This window comes from Medicago truncatula, chromosome 4 (genome assembly GCF_003473485.1).
Source record: "Medicago truncatula cultivar Jemalong A17 chromosome 4, MtrunA17r5.0-ANR, whole genome shotgun sequence".
NCBI lineage: Eukaryota > Viridiplantae > Streptophyta > Magnoliopsida > Fabales > Fabaceae > Medicago > Medicago truncatula.
The window spans coordinates 15,823,424-15,848,161 of NC_053045.1; the positions used below are offsets into that span (position 1 = coordinate 15,823,424).

Below are 24,738 nucleotides of genomic sequence, written 5' to 3' on the forward strand. Positions count from 1 at the left end.
ACAAGTGTGCACCAAACATATGATATGATAAAATAATATTATCATCTTTCTTATCTTGTGCGCATCAAACACATGATATGATACATGTTTATATGTTAATAATTTAATATCATATCATATCATATCCTTATCGAGATTCTAATCCTAACATATCTCTATCATATCTTGCGTACCAAATGGACTCGAAGAGTTTGTGATAAATCACAATCTCAAGGCACTTTGATGATTGCATATGTCAAAGTAAAAATCATTCCTCCAACAATTATCGATTTAGCTAACTATCATAGCGAAAAGAGTTAGATATTCAATATAAAATCCCCGTGGAAACGATAATTTAATCACACGATATAACCGTGCACTTGCGACCTATCAATATACAATGTATTTAATTCCAAGATAATATTTTCAATTCTTGAAGCAAAAAACATGAAAAAGCAACAAAAGTATGAGCATGTGTATGCAAACAAAAACAAAAATAGCAGAGAAATGGCATTAACTAAATCTATCTCCCTTCTACCATTGTGATTGTGAGATCATTTGAGTCATCAACAGCATTCTTGGGAGACTCTCTGTTAACGTTTCTTTTGATGGAAGTAATCAAAGGCTGCATAGGTAAGGGAAGAGTAATTGATTTACTCTCAAGCATCAACACAATTTCGGACATCTTTGGTCGTCGAGATGCTAAATCTTGCACACATAACATCCCTATTTGTATGCATCGATTAATAACATCGTTATTGGGAGTCAAATCACTAATGCAAGCATCGACAAGTTCCTTTGATCTCTTTGTATTCCATAGATGCCATGCCTAGAACCATTCCAACAAAAAAAATAAATAGATTTTCAAAGGACTCGAGGTCTAATGCGATAAACGATTTTCAAATTCAGAGATTATTTTAAAATTTTGATATTTTCAGAACCAAAATATGTGATGTGACGCCTTCAAATCAAGGATTCGATTGGTGATTTGCACGTAAATACTATATTTGATAAATTGTTTATGAGAAAGAAGAAAAACATTTATGCAAGTTAAATTATATTAAAAATATTGATGTAAAAAAGGAAATACTCACATATCCTATGAGACTTGAATCATCTGAATGACGAAAGCTGGTGTTTTTGTGACCACTCACAATCTCCAGTAGCAATACGCCAAAACTATATACGTCTGCTTTAGCTGATAATACGCCTTGCATGGCATATTCAGGAGACATATAACCACTGAAATATAAAGTTAGTTGAGATTAGTCAACTTGAAGTAAGAATGAACAAGTGGCTGAATGAGCTTAAAAACAAAATCGAAGTATACTTACTATGTACCAACGACTCTGGTTGTATTGGATTCATTCTGGTTTCCACCAAATATCCGGGCCAAGCCAAAGTCAGATATTTTTGGATTCATGTTTTCATCTAACAAAATGTTACTTGGTTTTAGATCTCGATGAATTATTCTGAGTCTTGAATCGCGATGCAGATAAAGTAGTCCTCTTGCAATGCCTTCAATGATTTCATAACGTCTTGCCCAGTTTAATTGTGCTTTCTTGATAGGATCTGTGTGATGTTAGCAACAAAATTCAAATTAGTTAAAAGAAGTACTTATAATCTCTTTTCATACTTACGATAAAAATGCAGAAAGAAAATAGGCAGAATTAATGGGAAGAAACACACCAAATAAAAAGTAATCCAAGCTTTTGTTCGGCATGAATTCGTATACAAGCAACTTTTCATCTCCTTCAATAGAACATCCCATTAGTCTAACCAGATTTCTATGTTGAAGCTTCGCAAACAGCCTCATTTCATTCTTGAACTCGTCTAAACCTTGTCCGAACGGTCTAGAAAGCCTCTTGACAGCAATTTCTTCTCCGGTTGGAAGCTTTCCCTGATAAACGGAACAACAAATTTTCATTAGATCATTTTATTAGGGCGTCTTTTCATGAAAGATAGCCTTAAATATATAAGCATTTTCTTATCACCTTGTACACAGGACCGAATCCGCCTTGTCCAAGCTTATTTGCTTGAGAAAAATTGTTGGTAGCTGCTGACATGCAAGTAAAACTGAAAAATGGAAGCTCGGCTCCGCTTAGTTGATTACTTTTCAAACTAAGTTCAAGTGATCCTGAAAATTCTGATGACGTCTCGCGTGCATAAACGACAGGTAATATTTGAATATTTTTGTATTTTGAAGCTGAAAACAAGAAAGAAAAGGAAAACAAATATACACAAGTTAATATAAAAAAAATATATAAAAATTACAGTTACATCTTTATCAATCATATCTAATAAGAAGAAAAAAAAAAGTTGTTAAATATGAATAAGTATTTCACCTTTCATACATCTCCATACCAACAATACAAAGATTCCTAGGCAGATTAACCCTGTTACAGCAGTTGATATAATCACAATCATAGTCCTGTTCATTTTCCCTCCATGACCTGTATTTAGATACATAGATATTATACATATCATTATAACACAAAAATCATAAAAAAAAATGTACTATCAATTGAAAGAGTTACTCACGAACCATACATGAAAAAATAGTACTATTGATAATTGAAGATCAATATACATGGAAACAAAGCTAAAGGAACCCTTTGATGTATCTTACCTAAATCAGACTGAGCAAGACGAATATATAACGAATTTCCTTCATCGCGTCCTAAGTGTTGAACATCGACCAAATCTCCATGCCAAACCATACAACCAATTCCAGTTACTTCTGCATAAGCAGTACAAGAAGCATTCTCCAAACAATTACCTTCACAATCCTTAGTATCAACCACACGTGCAAAGTCGGGTAACTTCATACTCGTACGCTCAAAGAAACCATCCTCGTCAAATCCATCACTTGTCTGATCACCCTTCAATGCTGTCTTCCTCGTACATCCACTTGACAAATTCTCCTTATCCTTTAGTTCAAACCCTTGTAAGCAACTACAAATAGCCCAACCCGAATCTGACGTATCACAAGATGCAAAATCGCCACAATAGTTATAAAATTCACACTGATTATGAGGCCCCTTTTGATTCACACTCCAATATTTCTCAGTTTCATTCCATATAAGCTCTCTTTCATAACCATCCCAACCAATCTGAAACCTAACTGAACTATTACCATTCAACTTCCACTCATTATCATTATAAACAAAATATCTATCTCCATTACTATCATAATTTAGTATAAAACCATGAAGAAAACTACTTTTCGCATCAACACCGGTAAAAACCCTACCATCCCAATAACCACTTCTCCATTTTTTTCTCTCACCTTCCCAAACAAATACCTGTGGTGGTAACCCTACAGTATCAATTCCCATTTTATGGTTCCCTATTGAAGGATCTGTACTTGATTTCCATGATGTGAAGAAAAAACTCTTCCCATTCACAGGAACTTTCATACCAGGTACATAAGTATCACATGGATTCTCAAAGCTTTCCCATAACACCGCATTCTCATTCGCAAGAACAAGATTACCATCATCTCTAAGAACAGCTTCATAGTTATCCGTATTGTTTTGACTGATAGAAACATTTGTCGACCATATTTGGTTTTTGTTTTCATCAAGGATAACCAAATTACCATTTTCCGCTACAGTGAAAGAACCACGGTTGCCATTTATGGGTGTGTTTCTATTTGCAACCCAAATAATCTGCGGTCCAGGTATGTTATAGTACCAAATACCGACATAACGAGAAGAAGAGTTGCCGAAACCAAAGAAACCCATAGCAAAGTTGAAACCATCTGAGAATAAAACATCACCTTCTTGATCTCTTACAATATCACCTTGTTTGATACCACCTTGTGAGAACCCTAAACAGAAACACAACAACGTAAAAGAAACAATGCATTTGTTGTATGTTGAGAGCATCATCGTTAACAATAGTATTGGTTTGAATGAGAGATCAAGTTGATCACAGCACTCTTTCTAGGTCTATGTTGTTTCTTATATCATTAGGGCAAATATTACTTTATCATAGCATTTGATTGTGCATTTTTTAAGGTATTGTATTTATTTTACTTTATGTTATTGAGGGATTTACGGTATTTGATTGTGTTGTAGTGTTTTAATTTTCAAATACTATTTCCGAAAATGATTATAACAAATGCTTCTGTATGATAGGTATAATTAATAATTAATTTTCAAATTAAATACCATTAATTCTCTCCAAAAAAAATTAAATATCATTAATGCTACCTTTTTTAAGAATGTAAACTTCCATGAAATCCGGTTGGTTGATGTTTCTAGGTTAAATGAGGAAGCATCAAAGTGTTTTTTTTTTTGAAAGAGAAGCATCAAAGTGTTTGAACTATTATTTTCAATCTCTAAAAATATATTATTTTTCCATTAAAAAAATATATTACCTTTTGTTTTTTTATTCATCGAAGAAAATTAATTACCCCGTATTTTTTTAAAAATTTGTTTGTGTTTTCTTATGCCGCAATGACAAATATATGTCATTTATTTTTTATGTTTATTAATGGTATATATATGTCTAGTGTTTTTATTGGTCAGTAAAAAATATATTTCCATTATTTTTTTTATACTTGTAAGTAATTTTTTTTGGCCTTTTTATGTATCAATCATGTGTTCCTTGTATTTCTTATTTCTAGATTTACGAATGACAAATATTTTTGTCATCTTTTGTTTTAAGGAATTTCTTTCATATTTTTTATGTATCATGACTAACATTTCATAGTGTTTTTTTATGTAGCAATATAAATATTTATTCTCTATTTTTTTATATTTATAGTGACAAATATATGTTATGTGTTTGATTGTGTTGTAATGTTTTAATTTTCAATACTATATTTCCGAAAATAATTCTAACAAATACTTTTGTATGATGCGTATAATTAAATAATTAATCTTCAAATTAAATACCATTAAAGCTACATTTTTTTAGTTGTTTTTTGGACTGAATGTAAACTTCGATAAAAACTGGTTGGTTGATGTTTCTATTCTTGGCTATGTTTGCGGATTCGGATCCCCTACTGTAAAAACAGCACGCTGTTGCGAATCTCGACAATTCATTTGTGATCCGACGGTTCAGATTATAAAATTAAGTTTACACAATAAAACAATCTTAGCCGTTGATAAGAGATTGTACGGCTAAGATCTGTTAAAGCATCCTGCTGTAAGAGCGTTGAATTCAAATAATGTAGAGAGGAAAGAAATAAAAAAGAGAGATGTGTAGATGATGCATCATGCTTAGATTGTGTTTATTTTCCTATTTTTTTCGCAGATATCATTTAATTGTGAATTTTTTAAGGTATTTTATTTTATTTTATTATTTCAAAGGATTTTGTATTTTTTTTTTATTGAATTGACGGTATTTGATTGTGTTGTAGTGCTTTAACTTTCAACACTATTTCCGAAAATAATTCTTTTTTTTTTTACAAGTTCCGAAAATAATTCTAACAAATATACCTTTGTATGATGCGTATAACTAATAATTATTTTCAAATTAAATACCATTAAAACCACCTTTAATGGCTGATTGATATTTCTCGGTAAAATGAAGAAGCATCAATGTGTTTTGAATTGTAAAGTGAACTAGCGTGTTAACTTGTTCAGTTCAATACCCGGCAGGATAAACTTTTATTTTATAATCTCTAAAAATATATAATTTTTTTGTTATTTTATTTATCAAAGAAAATTATGGCTTAATAAGTCACTTAGTCTCTTAATTAATTTTAACTTTTCATTTTAATCTCATAATTAATAGTAAAACCTATGTTTTGGTCATCACTTTTTCCTCCGTTTGCTAAAAAAATTTATGGCTTTTAAGTTTAATCCAAAATATCTATGGTGGACCAACATTATAGATAGTCCACCATAGACCACATTAATTTGTTTAGTTTAAACCGTTTGATCTTTACTCTAAAAATACAATCATTAGATCATTCATGTATACTATATCTAATTGTACACCGCCAGCACAACAACAAAAAATCAACTTTCTTCATCTTCTTCCCTAATTCTCTTCATCATCTTCATACCTTAATCAACACAAAACAAAAAAAAAAAAAAAAAAAGAGTAATTTTTTTTTAAAACATAATTCATAATCATCAAATCAACAACAACAAACCCAACCAGATTCAAGAATTTGGGAACTACATTTTTTTTTAGGGAAACTACATAAAATCAATTTGAATTAAAGAAAACAATTTAAATTAAATATAGTAGACATGCATGATATAATGGTACGGTTAAAACTAAACAAATCAATGAGATATATAGTTAGTTGATTATCTATAATATTGGTCCATCATAGACATTTGGGGTTAAACTTAACAGTTAGGGATTTTTTTGCAAACGGAGGGAAAAGTAAGAGACTAAAACATGAGTTTTATTAATTATGGGATCAAAATGAAAAACTTGAAATTAATTAAAGGACCAAGTGACCTATTAAAGCCAATATTGTTTATCCCAATGTTTTTTCTATTTTTTAAATTGTTTGTGTTTTCTTATGATGTAATGACAAATATGTGTCCTTTAATTTTTTATGTTATTAATGGTAGATATTGTCTCGTGATTTTATTTATCATTGAAAAATATATTTCAATTTTTTTTTTTTTTTATATTTGTCAACAAAAAATGTTTGTCATTTTTATGCATCAATGACAAACATGTGTTCGTATTTTTATTTTTTTTAGATTTACCAATGACAAATATTTCTACCATTTTTTTTTATGTATCAATGACTATCACTTTAATAGTGTGTTTTTTTTTATCATGGACAAATATTTGCCCCATAATTGTTTTATGTGGCAATGATAAATATTTATCCTATGTTTATTTTTATATTATATATATATATATAGACACACATATCATTCCTCATATTGGAAGTGGGTTATGTATGTCAGTTATTGCTTAACATTGTTTTTTAATATAGGCTTGAATGCTCTTTTGGTCTCTTACGTATTTAATTGGTATCGCTTTTGGTCCCATAACTAAAAAAAAGATTGTTTGAATACTTTAATTTTTTTTTAGTCTCGTTTTGGTCCCTTCTGTTAGGTTTCCGTTATGGTTTAAAAAAAAAGTTACCTCCTGGACACGTGTCACCTTGTCATTGGCTCTGAGATTTTTTTTTCAAAAAAAATAATCCCAAAGCCAATGACAAAGTGACACGTGTCCCAGAGTTAACACGTGTCACCTTGTCATTGGTTCTGAGGATATTTTACAAAAAAATAAAATATATATTAAAAAATATTATTTTTTTAAAATATTATTTTTATAAAAAAATAAATCTCAGAGCCAATAATAAGGTGGCACGTGTCCACACTTAACGTTTTTTATTAAACCTAACGGAAACCTAACAGAAGGGACCAAAACGAGACTAAATAAAAACTTAAAGTACTCAAACAATCTTTTTTTTAGTTAAGGGACCAAAGCGATACCAATTAAATAGTTAAGGGATCAAAAGAGCATTTAAGCCTTTAATATACTACTATATACAAAAGCATCAATAACCAAAAAGAAATCCATTAATAAAGTGAATTGCGTGCTGTTGAACATGTCGTGTGGTTTTCGTGTGTTGAATTTGTCGTGCTGTATAACAGCGCTCGTTTTTTTTTCTTTTTTATTTTTGTTTTTATTTTTTATAAACAAGCGATGCAAAGCATCACCAAAATATTATATTAAAATAGAAAGAGAACAAAAGAAAATAGATTGGAGGACCAAACCAAAGCCAATCCTTAAAAGTTAACAAATCTATAGTTAGGAAGACCTAACTTGTTTCTTATCAAATCATGCCCAATCCCAAGAGGAACATTATCCCATCACATTGTGTCGGTGATAGTTAAGCCAATGCTAGCAATGAAGTCTGCACAAGTGTTTCCCTCCCCATATATGTGACTAACAATGAAATTCATCAGCCTGGTTTTATACAAACAGTTAGCCCATCTATTACTTATGCACCAAGGAACTACAAAAGAGGAGTAGAAAGCAAGCATAACCACTTTGGAATCCACTTTGGAGAAAGCAAGCATAATCCATCTATTACTTATGCGCTCGTTTTCTTTTTACCTAACCGACAATACAATTTCTAATGATAAAATTGTTATATTTATTGCATCGTTTTGACACTATTAATAACATGTTTAATCTTTTTCATTGCAGATACTGAATGTTATGTTTCAGCTTACAAAGATTTTCAGGTATCTATTTTGTCCATCCGTTTTTGTTTAGGGATATATTTATTTTGTCCATCCGTTAACAGTGCATATAATATAGACCTTTAAAAAATTATTTTGTTAAAATATAATTTCTTTATTTTGTTAAAAAAATAATAACTTCTTTACCATTTGTAGTTCTTTTTTTTCACCATACTTACCTATAAGTCTAACTCACAATTTCGATCATTGTTAATGTGGTGGATTTTAGGGTAAGGGTCCAATTAAATCCCTCAACGGTGAACCACGTAAAAAATACCATTAGATTTAATCAACCGTCCAGATTTATTAGAAATCAAAATAATAATATCCACGCATTTCCCACACAATCAAGCCACCACCCTCAACAAAATCTACCCCCTTGAACAACAACAAATCGTTCATTGAAAAATTAATCTATGAAACGTAAAACACTATATTGCACAAGAACAATGACAGATTCTCACAACAATGATTATTAGAGAATATGAAAGATGAATTTTCTGGAAATTTCAAAAACTCCAAATGTTTGATTTCATGTTCCTGTGTTAAATTCAAGTTCAAAGTATGAACCACCATCATTCAACATTGCAATCCATTTTGAAGGAACCATATCTCTTCCAAAAAAGAGTAGCAATATTATAAAAAAGAAAGAAATATCAGGCTGAAGAAGTAGGGACATGAATTGGATGCAGGAAATGTTCCTCTTTTGCAATGTTCCTTCCTCTTTTGCAAGTACCCAAAGGGAGTAGAAGGCAAGACACGAGAGGGAGAAGAAAAGAAAGAGAGGTGCAATATAGTGTATATGGTGTATAATAAGATATATGTACTTGATTAATCTAATGACTCTTAATTATTATTCATAGTGGTTCACCGGTGAGGGACTTAATTGATCCCTCACCCTAGAATCCACCTTGTTAATGTATTATAATAGAAAAATGATATTTGAACATCCATTTTGTGACAACTTTTGCTACAACTTTCACTCTCATACTCACATTATTTTTTACTTTATCTCTTGCTTTGACTTTCGTGCAAATACCTATTCTTTCTTTACAAATTATGGTTGTCCCCGTAAGTTGTCAATTAAAGGATGTTCAAATAATATTCCTTATTGGTATATCCAAATTTAAACATGGTTTGGGACTTCTGGGGAATTATACCGAGAGTCGATATATACTTTAGGCTTTCATAGTAACCAAAACCATAATTCTTCATGAAAAACGAACACCAATAGACCCATCTATCCGCATTTGTATATTGCAGTTTTTTGTGTTTATATTTTATTATAATATTAGATCTTCCCTATTTTAGTTTTTCTAATCTATCGAGAGGATTTTTATTCTTGTCCTCCTCTAGAGAGATAAAATAAATAAATAAATAAATTTAAAAGAAATTGAATTATGAAGGGTTGTTATCCTTCTTATGTAAATTATTTGTATTTTTTTTTTTATATTATTACTTGTTTTTATAGTTTTTTTTTTTTTTGAGCAAGTCAAAATAAGATATATATTAACGACAAATAAGGTTGCTTTCTAGCACAAGGAGTGCCTGTAGAAGCAAAACAAAGTTACAACAATCCAGTCTTAAGAGCAGTGTTAGTAATGAAAGTAAAACATCAACCAATCCTCAAACAAGCAAAGGGATGCTGCCGCCACATATGGTAACCAAAAGGGAAGCACACATTTTTAGATTTCAACCATCAAAGCGAGGATATCTTAACCTTTTCCAACAGATGCAAGGTCGAATTGCCCTTCTTAGCAAAAAGTATATGATTTCTTTCGTTCCAAAGAACCCAATTACAACAAAGCCAAATCAAATGTATAAAAGACCGACGTTGAGCAAAACCACCCGTGGAGTGAACAAATTGATAAAAGTGATTTGTAACCTGATAGGGATCCACCGAGTACACACCAATCCAAGATTTTACAAGTTGCCAGAGAGTACCAAAAACCGGGCAATGAACAATTAGATGATCAATTGTTACATTTTTGCCACACCGTGAAGCACACAATTGGTGCTTCCGAAACAACATCATGATCTTATAGTTTTTGATACACACCACAAACTGTGTAACCGTCTCCTGTATTTGATCTCCACATCCAAACATCTTCCATAGTAACGTTAGAAAGCGAAATCCTAATCTCCACTACTAGCTCCTCCTCCCCTGCTAGCAACCGACGCCTCCACAAGCGTCCCCATTTTCACCCCAACCTAAGGCGTGCATCGCGCCCACCGTTAGGTCCTGGTGAATCGATAAATCAAACAACCTCCTATATCTCTCCCTAAACGTCGTCGTTCCCACCCAACAGTCCGACCAAAAGTAAGTATCAAACCTGTTACCAATACGTTTAGAAATACTCTCTTCAAACCAATTTGCACCCTCTACTCCTATCCCTTCACGAATTTTTACTATTTCCTTCCACCAAGTCGACCCCAACCTACCACCCTCTCTAAACCGCCCTCTCTCCTCTCCATAACAGGACGACGACACCTTAAACCACAAACTGTCCCTATCCACTAAACACCTCCAACACAATTTTGCCAAAAGAGCAATGTTAAATTTCTTTAGCCTCCTTACCCCACACCACCAACCTCCTTACACATGCAATAGTGTTCCAGTCAACCCAAACAATTTTCCTGTTAACCTCACCCCTGTTGAAGCAAAAATCCCTTTGAAATTGTTTTTAAATAATAAACAAACTCTTGTATTAAAATTAAGATTATAATTTTATTTGGTTATTTAATGTGTGCTATTGAGTGAATTTTATTAAGGATAGGAAAGTCCAATTCTCACACATTGTTAAAGTCATGTATCCTTGGATGATTATGCTCAAGCTTTCAAGAAGAATATGATGATAATTCATTATTAATCAAGAAAGGATAATTATGAATTTAATCCATAAAGCATTCCAAAGGAAATTCCATGCGCAAATGAAAGGGAAAATTGCCTTTCAATCATATGCTAATCATTTACTAAAGATAAGGATGATGACATAAGCCCTATTGTGTATCTTGATGAGCAAGCAAGCAAAAAGACATAAAGTACAAAGACTTGGTGACCAAGTATGCTATTATGATTAATTAATGGTGTCTTGGAGACAAAGAAATGCAAGGACAAGCACAACAATGCATCTTGGAGAACAAGATAGAAACAGTAGTAAAAAGAAAAGATCTTTTTACTGTTCATGTACTTTTCACTGTTCACACACGCTCCTGGTCCATGACAAGCTCAAGCTCTTAGTGTTAAAATCTGAGGTCGAGGTTGACAAGCTCAAACTCAACATACAAAAGATGCGAAAATGGCAATTTTGCAATTCCTATCAACAGCAAGGGCGTCTACACAAGAATGAACAGCTGGAGATATTGAAGGATGAAGGATGGCTATAAATAGAAGCTTTCTCTCAACAAAGAAAGCATGAATTTCCAATACAATCACAAGCCTACATACAAGCAATAAATTCATCAATCAATCTCAATATCAAAAATACTCTTACAGAACTCAATCATATTTTCAGATCATCTTTTTAAGAGTATTACAAACTACAATCTCTCATTCTCTTAGTAGTTTGAAAGTTGTAATTAGATCCAAACATCAAATCTCATTTTGATTGTATATCTTCAAGCCTGTAAAATCTTGAGTGATACTGTAAGCTTGCTGAAGCTAATAATATCAGTGGTGTAAGCCTGGTGAGGCTAAGAGAATACATAGTTGTATAGCCTCAAGCTCTTCAAGAACTCGAGTGTTAGTGTAAGCATGGTGAGGCTTAGAAAATACATATTGTGTTGCACATTGCAAAGAGGAGGAAGAAACTCCTAAGAACTAGTGGATAATCTCACAAAAGCTGTGGGGACTGGACTAACCCATATTGGGGGAACCAGGATAACTTCTCTGTGTGATCTCTCTTAATCTCTACTCTTTACCTTTTGCTTTGTTTTAGTATTACATATTTATTTATTGTTTTACTAATCATCTTACTCCAAGCAAAGTCTTGAGAGTTTAACTTTACAAAGAGAACAGGAAAAATTTTAAAGGGTCACTATTCAACCCCCCTTCTAGTGACATTTACTTCAACTTCAATTGGCATCAGAGCTCTACCTCGATTAGAGCACTTAACAGTGTAAGAGGAAAAGATTCAGGAAGAAGAAAATGTCAAAAACAACAAAGTTTGTACCTGAAGGAGGATCATCAAATAGACCTCCATATTTTGATGTGACAGACTACTATTATTGACAGACTACTATTATGTGGCCAGTCATTGAAAATGGAAATTTTGTTCCAATGACAACGGGTACAGCAACCGGACCCTAAGTAATAAAGCCACAAGCAGAATGGACAAAAGAAGAAAATGAACAGGTACTTCTAAACTCTAAAGCTCAATTATTTCTAACATGTGCTTTAAGCAGGGAAGAATATGATAGAATAGAAGAATGTACAACTGCTAAAGAAATATGGGAAGCTTTAAAGACTCATCATGAAGGAACTAGTCATGTCAAAGAAGAAAGAATAGACATGAGAGTTAAAAAATTCGAAACTTTCGAGATGAAAGAAGATGAAACCATTGATGAAATGTTTGCAAGATTAACAATCATTGTAAACGAATTACGCTCTCTTGGTAAAAAATACACAACTCATGAGAGAGTCAGGAAAATCCTAAGAAGTCTACCAAAGATTTGGAGACCAATGGTTACGGCAATCACTCAAGCTAAGAATCTTAAAGAGCTTGAGCTTGAAGAATTGATAGGTTCTTTAAAAGCTCATGAATCCATCCTCATGGAAGATAAACCACCACAAAAAACCAGGATGGTTGCTCTGAAAGCCTCTCAAGCCATGAAAATCAAGATGAGAAGTCTTTCTCACAAAATCTTGAATCAAATGACGATCTCACAAATCAATCCGAGGATGAGGTTGACCTAGCCTTAATTTCAAGAAAAATTCAAAAAATGGTCTTTAGAAGAAATCAAAATAGAAGACCATTTCAAAACCGAAGAGAGCCTCAAAAAGTCGAAACTGATAAAAGCAAAGTTCAGTGTTTCGGATGCAACAAGATAGGACACTACAAATCGGAATGTCCTATGGAAAAGAAAAAGAAACCTCCATTTCAAAAAGCTATGCCGGCTACTTGGGATGATGCTGACGACCAAAATGATGGAATAGAGGTTGAAGAAGCAAACTTATGTCTTATGGCAAAAGATGATGCAGAAGAGATAATTTTCTCAAACTCTTGTCTTTCTTGTCAAAAGATAGAAATAATCTTTGATAACCTCTTAAACGATTCAGAAACTTTATCTCAAAAATGTTTATCTCAAAGAAATAAACTTATTGAAATGAAGAAACTAAATGAGGAGCTACAAAAAAGGAATGAAGAATATCTTCAAACCATTCAAAATCTAAAATTATCTGAAACAAAAATTACATTAGAGATCTTCTCAAAAAATATAAAATGAATGAAGCAAAAATTATGTCTACTCACATGCATCCTTCCTCAAACTTAGACAAAGATGAACAAGGTAAGTCTGTATCTGAAAAAGAATACAGAGGAATGATTGGATCATTATTATATCTAACAGCAAGCAGACCAGATATCATTTTTGTTGTGGGACTTTGTGCTAGATTTCAAACAGCACCCAAAGAGTCACATCTTACTGCTGTTAAACGTATTTTCAGATATCTTGTCGGTACTACTAATCTTGATTTGTGGTATAGAAAGGACAAAAAATTTAATCTTACAGCATATTGTGACGCTGATTATGCCGGAGACAAAATTGAAAGAAAAAGCACAAGCGGAGCATGTCAATTTCTTGGTCAAGCTCTCATTAGTTGGTCATGCAGAAAACAAAATACAATTGCTCTGTCTACTACTGAAGCTGAATATGTGTCAGCTGCAAGCAGTTGCTCTCAGGTATTATTGATAAAAAATCAGCTAGAAGATTACTTCGTAAGGTACACAAAAATTCCTATTCATTGTGATAATACAAGTGCTATAAATCTGTCTAAAAATCCTATTCATCATTCTCGTTCTAAACATATTGAAATAAAACATCATTTCATCAGAGACCATGTTCAGAAAGGAGAAATTGAATTGATTTTCATTGATACTGAAAATCAATTTGCAGATAATTTTACCAAACCTTTGGTAGAATAAGAGATAAATTATCTATTATTAGTTTATCTTTATTAAAATAATTATTTTATAATTCTCTCCAAACATTAAAATAGAGGATCAAAAATTTTACTACACCTAAGCTCATAATTTTTTTAAAACCTCTTGTTGTCATTTCCCTCCAAATACCACCTTTTTTAATGTCTCCTAAACCACTATTGGTCATGTCAAAAGATGCCTTTTATATCAATTTTTCCCTTTCCCACACTTTCTCTCTCACGTGAGTCTTCCAAGAAAAAACTTTTTCTTTATCATCATTTGTTTCCTATTAAACAAACATTTCCTTTGTACTTTGAATTTTTCCTACAAAAACTCTTCCTCTTCTTCTTCTCTTCTCCATCGAACCAACACAAACCTTCCTCATTTGTCTCTCCTTCTCTCTCTCATGGAAGAAACACAAAATGAAACTCCACCACCTCTCACCTCTGAAACCGAACCACCATCAATTCCACCGCCGCTCTCACCACCTCCTTCTTCGCCTCATCAAACTGAACCTTCTCCTCCTTCTTCTCAGCAAACACTCATCTCCACCACCAAACAATCATCTCGCTATGGTGCCTTTTTTACCAAACAATCCCAAACCAATGACAACTGTTTTTCCACCTAAGAACTCCTCTCCCTATTCTGTTTCCAAAACTATCCCAACTGGTTTTACTTCAAAAGCCCCTTTTGCATCCATGTCAAAATCCACTAGTTCAAAATCAAAGAAATCAAAAGGAGTTAAAAACTAAGTACTACCTAGTTTTCAAAAGATTAGACTAAACAATTGTTTATACAAGCACGAATTGCACACTGATTGCAATTTTTTAGAAAGCAAGAAATAAATAGCAGACACCAGATTTTCAATACTAATTCTCCCCCTATTGTCAGCAACCAAAAAGTAAAGGGGTGGTTAAAAGCTCAGCCTCAGCCTCAGGCTGGAGGTGGAGGTGGAGCCTGATCAGAGGGCTTAGTAGCAGGAGCAGCAGTAGGAGCAACAGATACTGGCAGGATGGGATAAGCAATTTCAGGTAGAAAAGGAGCTGCTATATTTGGAGCAACAGCAGGTAGGAATTCTCCTAACATCCAATTGTTCATAAAAGCTTTCCTATTTCCATAACTAGCAACACTTTGTTGCAAACCAACAATATTCAGAATCACATCAGCATTAGTGGGACCAGCAGGAGCAGCAACAGGCGCATTAGTGTTTTCAGAGTTAGTGTTTCCAAAAGACCCACGTGAACCGAATTGACTAGGTTCAGGTAAGGGAGAGGAAGAAGAGGGTTTGTTAAGTTTTGGATCAAGTATTGGTGAAGCAATGAAGTTACGAGCAGCTTGCATCATAGGGTTATCAGATGATTTTGTTGGTGAGATGAATGAGGTTGAAGGAAAAGTGTTACTGGTTTGTCCTTGAAAAATACCTTGCATTTTATCATTCGGATGAAATCCACCAGTCATGGAGTAATACTGATAGGGATTGAGATTGAAAGGTATCACAGAAGTAGGATCAAAAAACATAGAGTTAAAACCTTCTTGGACATCTTCATTCAAGTTTGGTAAGGGTGAAGATTGGTGATCAAAAGAAACGGGACTAGGGGATTCTTTTAGGAGTCTCTAAGTCTCTGGCTCAAGCTCTCCAAGAGCTCAAGATAAAGGAAAATCTGAAGCTCCAAAAAGGGATAAAGCTGCTTCTCTGGATATTGTTTTTGGAGATCCTGCTATCAAGGCTGCTTATCTAAGCAAGTGGGCGGACAAAGCAATTACAAATGAAAGGACAGTAGATGTGGCTAATATGGCTTCGAGAGGTCAGAATATAAAACCCTACTTTGATGTGTTGGGTTGGAGTCCTATTCTATCTGTAAAGGAATTACAGTATGCACATCTCACTCGAGCTATTTATGTTGCTGCTAAGTTCAAAGCAAACTGTTCTGTCTCGGTCACTCTCAAAGGTGTGACTTTCAAACTCACTCCAGAAATCATTTGTAAGCTGTTTCACTTAGACAATAAGGGTGTTAATCTCTATGGAGATAACTGGTTCGATCATTACAAGCTAGATCGTGATGATGTGTTTGCAAGCTTTCTAAAAGACGGTTCTGATGAAAAACCAACAGCTGCCAACCTCACCTCTTTGTGTGACCTGTTTCAAAACATAACTGTTCGCACCATTGTCTCAAGAGCTGGTAGTTGGGACAAGGTAAACAATTCTGACCTAATTGTTGTTTATCATCTGTTGAAAAAGAAACCTCTAAACCTAGGTTATTTGATCTTAGCTCACATGAAACACTCAGCCTCTCGTCGTAGAACAACACCCTATGCTATGTTGTTAACTAAAATTTTTAGAGAGTTAAAAGTACCTTTAGATGATGAAGTTGGCTTAGATGAATGTGCTGATTGATGGTTCAAATTTAGGACGCCTGGGTTTCGCTATTGGTCCTAAACATAAAAGGAAGAAAACTGCAACTCATAAGATTAGTAAGTCAGTCAAGAAAAAGGGTAAAGTAGGTGAACCTCTAGCTGAGGTTGAGGCTGAGGAAGAGCTACCTGAGCATGAGACAGATCTGTTTGAGTCAGGATCTGAAACTCCTGAGCCTTCTGAAGAGATTGAGTACTCAACACCTGAGCCAGAACCTGAAAGTCCTAAGGAAGGATCTGGATCATCTGAAGCTGAAACTAGAGAATCTGAAGATGATTTCGATTCTAAGGAATAACCAGGAAATGAGAAAGAAGATGTTCAGCAAGATCATGCTTTAGCTGAAGACAATTTCACCCCTGAACACAATCCCCTAGTCCCGTTCCTTTTGATCACCAATCTTCACCCTTACCAAACTTGAATGAAGATGTCCAAGAAGGTTTTAACTCTATGTTTATTGATTCTGCTTCTGTGATACCTTTCAATCTTAATCCCTATCAGTATTACTCCACGACTGGTGGATTTCATCCGGATGATGAAATGCAAGGTATTTTTCAAGGACAAACCAGTAACACTTTTCCTTCAACCTCATTCATCTCACCAACAAAATCATCTAATAACCCTCTGATGGAAGTTGCTTGTAACTTCATTGCTTCACCAATACTTGATCCAAAACTTAACAAACCCTCTTCTTCCTCTCCCTTACCTGAACCTAGTCAATTCGGTTCACTTGGGTCTTTTGGAGACACTAACTCTGAAAACACTAATGCGCCTGTTGCTGCTCCTGCTGGTCCCACTAATGCTGATGTGATTCTGAATATTGTTGGTTTGCAACAAACTGTTGCTAGTTATGGAAATAGGCAAGCTTTAATGAACAATTGGATGTTAGGAGAATTCCTACCTGCTGTTGCTCCAAATCTAGCAACTCCTTTTCTACCTGAAATTGCTTATCCCATCCTGCCAGTATCTGTTGCTCCTACTGCTGCTCCTGCTACTAAGCCCTCTGATCAGGCTCCACCTCCACCCTGAGGCTGAGGCTGAGCTTTTAACCACCCCCTTACTTTTTGGTTGCTGAAAATAGGGGGAGAATTAGTCTCGAAAATCTGGTGTCTGCTGTGTCTACTATTTATTTCTTGCTTTCTAAAAAATTGCTATCGATGTGCAATTCGTGCTTGTATAAACAATTGTTTAGTCTAATCTTTTGAAAACTAGGTAGTACTTAGTTTTTAACTCCTTTTGAAATTTCTAGGATCTCTTATTTGAGCTTAAACATGGTGTATGTAGCAAATTGATCCTCTGAAATTTTAATATTATGCTTATGCTAATATTTATGAATCAATTATAATCATGAACTATTATGATTAATGAAATGAATGATTCTATGCTTTTAATATTTCTATCTTATAATCATATCATTATATATTGTATGCATAAATTGAGGGGGAGCCCCAAAATTAATATGATGCATAAATTAAGGGGGAGTTTTTATTCTAAACCTCCTTATGTAATTTTAATTTCAAGAAGTTTGTCATCAATCGAAAAAGGGGGAGATTGTTGAAGCAAAAATCCCTTTGAAATTGTTTTTAAATGATAAACAAACTCTTGTATTAAAATTAAGATTATAATTTTATTTGGTTATTTAATGTGTGCTCTTGAGTGAATTTTATTAAGGATAGGAAAGTCCAATTCTCACACATTTTTAAAGCCATGTATCCTTGGATGATTATGCTTAAGCTTTCAAGAAGAATATGATGATAATTCATTATTAATAAAGAAAGGATAATTATGAATTTAATCCATAAAGCATTACAAAGGAAATGTCATGCACAAATGATAGGGAAAATTGTCTTTCAATCATATGCTAATCATTTACTAAAGATAAGGATGATGACATAAGCCCTATTGTGTATCTTGATGAGCAAGCAAGCAAAAAGACATAAATTACAAAGACTTGGTGACCAAGTATGCTAATATGATTAATTAATGGTGTCTTGGAAACAAAGAAATGCAAGGACAAGTACATCAATGCATCTTGGAGAACAAGATAGAAAGAGTAGTAAAAAGAAAAGATCTTTTTTACTGTTCATGTACTTTTCACTGTTCACACACGCTCCTGGTCCATGACAAGCTCAAGCTCTTAGTGTTAAAATTTGAGGTCGAGGCTGACAAGCTCAAACTCAACATACAAAAGATTGGAAAATGGCAGTTTTGCAATTCCTATCAACAAGAAGGGCGTCTACACAAGAATGAACAGCTGGAGATATTGAAGGATGAAGGCTGGCTATAAATAGAAGCTTTCTCTCAACAAAGAAAGCATGAATTTCCAATACCATCACAAGCCTACATACAAGCAATAAATTCATCAATCAATCTCAATATCAAAAATACTCTTACAGAACTCAATCATATTTTCGGATCATCTTTTTAAGAGTATTACAAACTACAATCTCTCATTCTCTTAGTAGTTTGAAAGTTGTAATTAGATCCAAACATCAAATCTCATTTTGATTGTATATCTTCAAGCCTGTAAAATCTTGAGTGATATTGTAAGCTTGCTGAAGCTAATAATATCAGTGGTGTAAGCCTGGTGAGGCTAAGAGAATACATAGTTGTATAGCCTCAAGCTCTTCAAGAACTCGAGTGTTAGTGTAAGCCTGGTGAGGCTTAGAGAATACATATTGTGTTGCACATTGCAAAGAGGAGGAAGAAACTCCTAAGAACTAGTGGATAATCTCACAAAAGCTGTGGGGACTGGACTAACCCATATTGGGGGAACCAGGATAACTTCTTTGTGTGATCTCTCTTAATCTCTACTCTTTACCTTCTGCTTTGTTTTAGTATTACATATTTATTTATTGTTTTACTAATCATCTTACTCCAAGCAAAGTCTTGAGAGTTTAACTTTACAAAGAGAACAGGAAATTTTTTAAAGGGTCACTATTCAACCCTCCCTTCTAGTGACATTTACTTCAACTTCAACCCCCTCCCCAAAAAAAATTAATTAAAATAGATTCAATGGAATAGATTATACCTGCGGGAGCTCTGAAAAAAGAAAGGGCGTAGACAGACAGTGAAGACATGACGGATTTAAGAAGAATCAAGCGACCCCATAAGACAAATTTCTGCTTTTCCACTCCGACAGTCTAGATTTTAAACGGTCAATAACAGGATCCCAAAAATTCAAGCGTCTAGGATCCCCACCAATAGGAAGGCCCATATACACAAAAGGAATTCTACCAATTTTACAGGATAAAATTGAAGCAGCTTCAGCCAACCAAGAATCTTCGATATAAATTCCGAACAACATGCTTTTGTGATAATTTACCTTAAACCCTGACATGTTTTCAAAGAGAACAAGAATAGCCCGCAAAGCACGAACATTCGCCCAACTCTTAGCTCCTATCAACAGAGTATCATCCACAAACTGTAAGTGGAAAATCATAGTGCTTGCCTGCTCCCCAACCAAGTAGCCAGTAAAAAGGTTCACATTCACCGCCACACTCATCAAAACGTTTAAACTTTCTGCTGCGAGGAGAAAAAGAAAAGGAGAGAGCGGGTCACCTTGGCGCAAACCCCTTTTCAATTGAAACTCTTCCGTTGGGCTCCCATTTACCAAGACCGAAGCGGTTGCAGTACTAACAAATTCCTTGATCCACTTACTCCACAAAAGTTAGAAAAGCCATTCTTCCCATCATGTCATCCAAATATCCCCAGTCGACTGAATCATATGCTTTTTTCGAAATCGACTTTAAACAATATCTCTTTTTTCATCTTACGAGCTTCATCGACAGCCTCATTGGCAATAAGGATCCCATCAAGAATCTGCCTATCTTTGACAAAGGCAGATTGGGTATCTGAAATCACAATTCCTATCACTTGTCTCAATCGATTAGCCAACAACTTCGCCAAAATTTTATACAAGCAACCCACCAAGGCAATAGGTCTAAAATCATTCAGACATTGATATTAAGTTAAATTTAATTATTATCATGACTTTAATTCATATGATTCATGAACAAAAACCTCATACTAGTCATATGCATTTGAATTTGATAAAAGAAATATGATTTTAAGGTGTGTTTGGATGAAGCTTTTTTAAAATAAATTAAGTGTTTTTGAAGTATTATATGATCATTTATTATGTTCTTAATTTAATTTTCTAACAAACATTTTATAATGTTCGTAATTTATAAAAAAAAAAAAAGTAAATCCTCCTGTCTCTTCCCCTCTTAAACCCTCAATCCAAACACAACCTTATAGTTCAACCAACTTATCAATAATTTATGATTACTTCTAATGATCTTTGACAGAATGTTGAGGAAGATGGAAAAGAGATGGTGTCTCAAAGAAAATATGAGAAGCCTAAGGTTTTGTCAAGGAGACTTCTGTCACAGAGTGCTATCCTCAAACCGAAGATATGAATGTGCACGTGCAACAACAAGTTATACAGACCCCATGATAACATTTAGTTAAATCTTCCGTCAAAAAAAAACATTTTGTTATATCTATGTTTAATGCATTTGCTGTCCATTTAAATAAATAATGGAACATTACTTTCTTTTAGAGGAAATAATGGAACATTAATTATGTTCAAGTTGAATATTAAATATTTTGTGTTACAACTCACAAGTTCTTTAATGTGTCGTATTTCTTAGAGTATTATTACACATTTATTTCCTCGATATCTCTCATTTGTTTCATGCCTTTATTTTCTATCTACAATCTATATTTTTTTAAGGGGCATACAATATATATTTATATCTCTCTTAAAAAAGTCTATGTTTATAAATTTTAAAGTTATGAAAGTTTCTTTCAAAAAATTGCACAAACAGAGTCGCACCGGCCGTGCCAATTTTTTTTTTTTTTTTTTTGATAAAGCTAGATTATATTAAAATATCAGGAGAGGCCTGAACCGAATGCAATCACCAATTCATCAAAACAAAGCAAACAAGCAATACAAAGAAACACCTAAAGAAAACCTATAACAAAAGCCAAAAAGCAAAGCCAAAACAAACAAACAATACAAGCTCCTCCTAAAATCAACAGGGCGTGCCAATTTGTTTACTTGTGTTTTTGGTAAACAACAAGTCTAGTTTTAAAATGATACTTACAAAATCAAACTAGAATTCCTAAGGCATGTTGTGCAATCTTTTTCCAGAAGAGGTTTGAATGTTCATCATATTCATAGTTTGATTTATGAACACGATAAAGAAAACTGATTTTGTATGAATATAATTGTCTTTCGAAAGAAACTGGAGGGATGTTTGAAATTAAAAACAGTAAAAGACTTAAAATTCTAAAGGCAAACAAACTTAAAGAAAAAGTAATTGCATTGCAATAAAAGAAAACGGTTCAACAAATTAGTGTACATACTTTCTGACACTCGTTTCTCTAAACGCTGGTACTTTGAGATTTTAAAACTTTTGTTAAGTGATTTGTGACCCATTTTTCCTATGAAAAACTAATATATATATATATATATATATATATATATATATATATATAGATAAAATAACTGATCAAACTAAACGACTATAAACTTAAGTTCTTTCGACAATAACAACCTGCTCTCCACGTGTCTTTGAACTCAAAACCTATTTCTGCAATCAAATAGCTTGTCGAAACACATTCTTGTCGAAAACTTTTGATTATGATCTTGGACTTGGACAAACTCACAACTTTGATCATTACTTTACCTGTCGAAACATATGGTTTCACATTGACTCCTGTTTTCGAAGTGTAATTTTTTGGAACAATTTGAACTTTGGTTTTGCATTGATTATTGTATGTTACGGTGAACCCATCTCTCATCTCAGATCATTTACATCAATTTGGCTATTTCAAAGAATCATCAAAGTATCATCGTTCGACTACGCATTTCATGGTTATCTTGCGTTTGGATTATCTAGAACAAAAAAGCAGTCGTATTTTCAAGCACCAAAAAAACTATTTGCATTAATTGCTCGACAGAATTAAGCTACAGATGTTTCGTGTTTTTTTTTTGTTGTTAAAGAACGTTTTGGTGGTTGAAAGCGGATTATACTACTTTCTCTTTTGATTGCCAGTCATGGTGGTGTAACCTGATTATATACTTGAGAGCTATAACTAAGGATATTTTCTTTCTTTGCTCGTTCCATGACTTTTACTTGTAACCTTTTGATTTTATCCTTCTCTTTTTGTTTGTGCTGTTAAGTCTTGGTTCTTTGTTAATATAACTTAATTTTACCTTCTTAGAAAAAACAAACGTATTTGTCATTATAAAAATAAAAATTCAAATTCAATATGGAATGAACAAAATGATAGAATGTTAAAAAAATAAAGAGAATTTCATATATCATGTTGTTGGATAAAGTTAAACTTTACTTCTTTTAGTGAATGAAGGCAAATAATGCAAATTTTGTCTTAGGCTATCATAGTTGGTGGTCAAGCCTGTTTATTTGTTCGGGCATCGACTAACTTGGCCTTTTTATTGGACGATTTATTTTAAACTCTTAAGCTAAAGAGAGTATTGTGTCGGTGTTAAAATATTCCATTTCTGCCTGGTTAAAAAAAATAAAAAATCAAAGTGCATTTTTTTTTTGTTATTGTCAGGGTTTGAACCTTGCATATATCATGTTTTGTCCATACCAACTGAGCTAAGCTCAAGAGGACAATCAAATAGCAATTTAAATTGTAGGCAAATTTTTCCATATTTAGGAAAAAAATTATGAAAATTAGGTATGTCATTCTGTTAGTTGCATACTTTGTTTTCGGGTGTGTTTCAATAATATTTAATAATAAAAACATATGTAATTATTCACACAAAAAAAGAATATAAACAAAATGTAATTTTAATTTTGGAAGAAAACCATGTGTTTTTTTGTTACATCAAGAAAAGCACGTATGAAATTAGTATACTTTTTTTTTTTTTTTGACAAAATAAAAGATATTCATTCATTCAAATTGATAGAATACATCGATATAATGTAAATTCGCTAAAAACAAAAAGGATGAATATGTGAACAGGCTCATATCATCCATGTTAATAGCATAAAACGGCAAAGTACAATTGCCTACATATATGACTATATTTAAATCTCCGGAATAACCATGTATCCGGATCTGCAATGTGGATGACGCCAAAGTCATTGATTGGATCTGCACTGGATCGAAGCTGATCTGACAATCTGAACTGATCAAATACCTGAGAGAAACAAGAAAAACAAACAACGTCGCACAAAGACGACGAACAAACCAACGTCGCACGAAGACGACGAAATCACAAAATAAAAAACAAAATAGATGTGAAAATCACTTATTTCAATAAAAAGGAAAAGGAAAAACAAGTTAGAGGGGTGATTTTGGGTCAAAAATTGACCCTAAATCACCCCTCTTTGATGGATGAAGGAGAAGAGAGAAGAAACTAGGGTTTTGGTGACGGCTCACTAGAGAGAACAGAGAAGGGGAAGAGAGATGAAATTAGTATACTTGATATCTTTGTTTTGGTGGTGTTCAGGGTTCGAACCCCAGACCTTGCATATATTATGCATTGTCCTTGCCAACTAAGCTAAGCTCACATGGACAGTATACTTGATGTCTAGACAAGTGCAATTGATTGCTATTTTATTTAAAAAGTATAATTCAATGACCGAAAAAGGAAATCAATAAATGTGTATTTAAAAACAAATGAATACATTTTTCGAAAAAAAAATATCAATAAATATTATTTAATATTTTTTTATATGTATTGGAAAAGGAAACGATATAATTATTGAATAGATATAGAATAGAAATAAATACGTATTTAAAAAGAAATCGTATATACATTAAAAATATTATATTTATTTGTCATTAAAAATAATCAAATTTACTTTGCAAATTAGAGGCACAATTTTCATTATATATAGCTAAGTGTTGTTGTTCTTCATTGAAAATTTTCTTTATTTCATTGAGCAAGAATGAGAACTATTCATCTTGTTTATATTTTTTGTTCCATTGCCCTCCTTACGATCTTATTTGGCATAGTGTTTTTCGGTAGTACCATCAT

At 33.2% G+C, this 24,738-nt stretch overlaps 1 protein-coding gene across 1 annotated transcript; it reads right to left on the minus strand.

Annotated features, from left to right (window-relative positions):
- Positions 1–502: 502 nt before the first annotated feature.
- Positions 503–3,872, minus strand: LOC25491984 (G-type lectin S-receptor-like serine/threonine-protein kinase B120). The gene is made up of 7 exons (XM_024780487.1): positions 2,609–3,872; positions 2,344–2,432; positions 1,974–2,159; positions 1,669–1,879; positions 1,314–1,551; positions 1,074–1,221; positions 503–808 (listed from the first exon to the last, which is right to left on the minus strand). Exons 1-7 carry the CDS (start codon positions 3,870–3,872, stop codon positions 503–505), a joined length of 2,442 nt encoding a protein of 813 aa, XP_024636255.1.
- Between the last annotated feature and the right edge of the window lie 20,866 nt (positions 3,873–24,738).

What these genes read in the sequence shown, in the direction of transcription:
- LOC25491984 (XM_024780487.1), bottom strand. Translation starts at nt 3,872, where the DNA reads ATGATGCTCTCAACATACAACAAATGCATTGTTTCTTTTACGTTGTTG. An exon ending in TCTTGCTCAGTCTGATTTAG is followed by an intron (nt 2,433 to 2,608) that starts GTAAGATACATC and finishes ATCTAAATACAG; the next exon opens with GTCATGGAGGGAAAATGAAC. An exon ending in ATTCAAGTCTCATAGGATAT is followed by an intron (nt 809 to 1,073) that starts GTGAGTATTTCC and finishes GAATGGTTCTAG; the next exon opens with GCATGGCATCTATGGAATAC.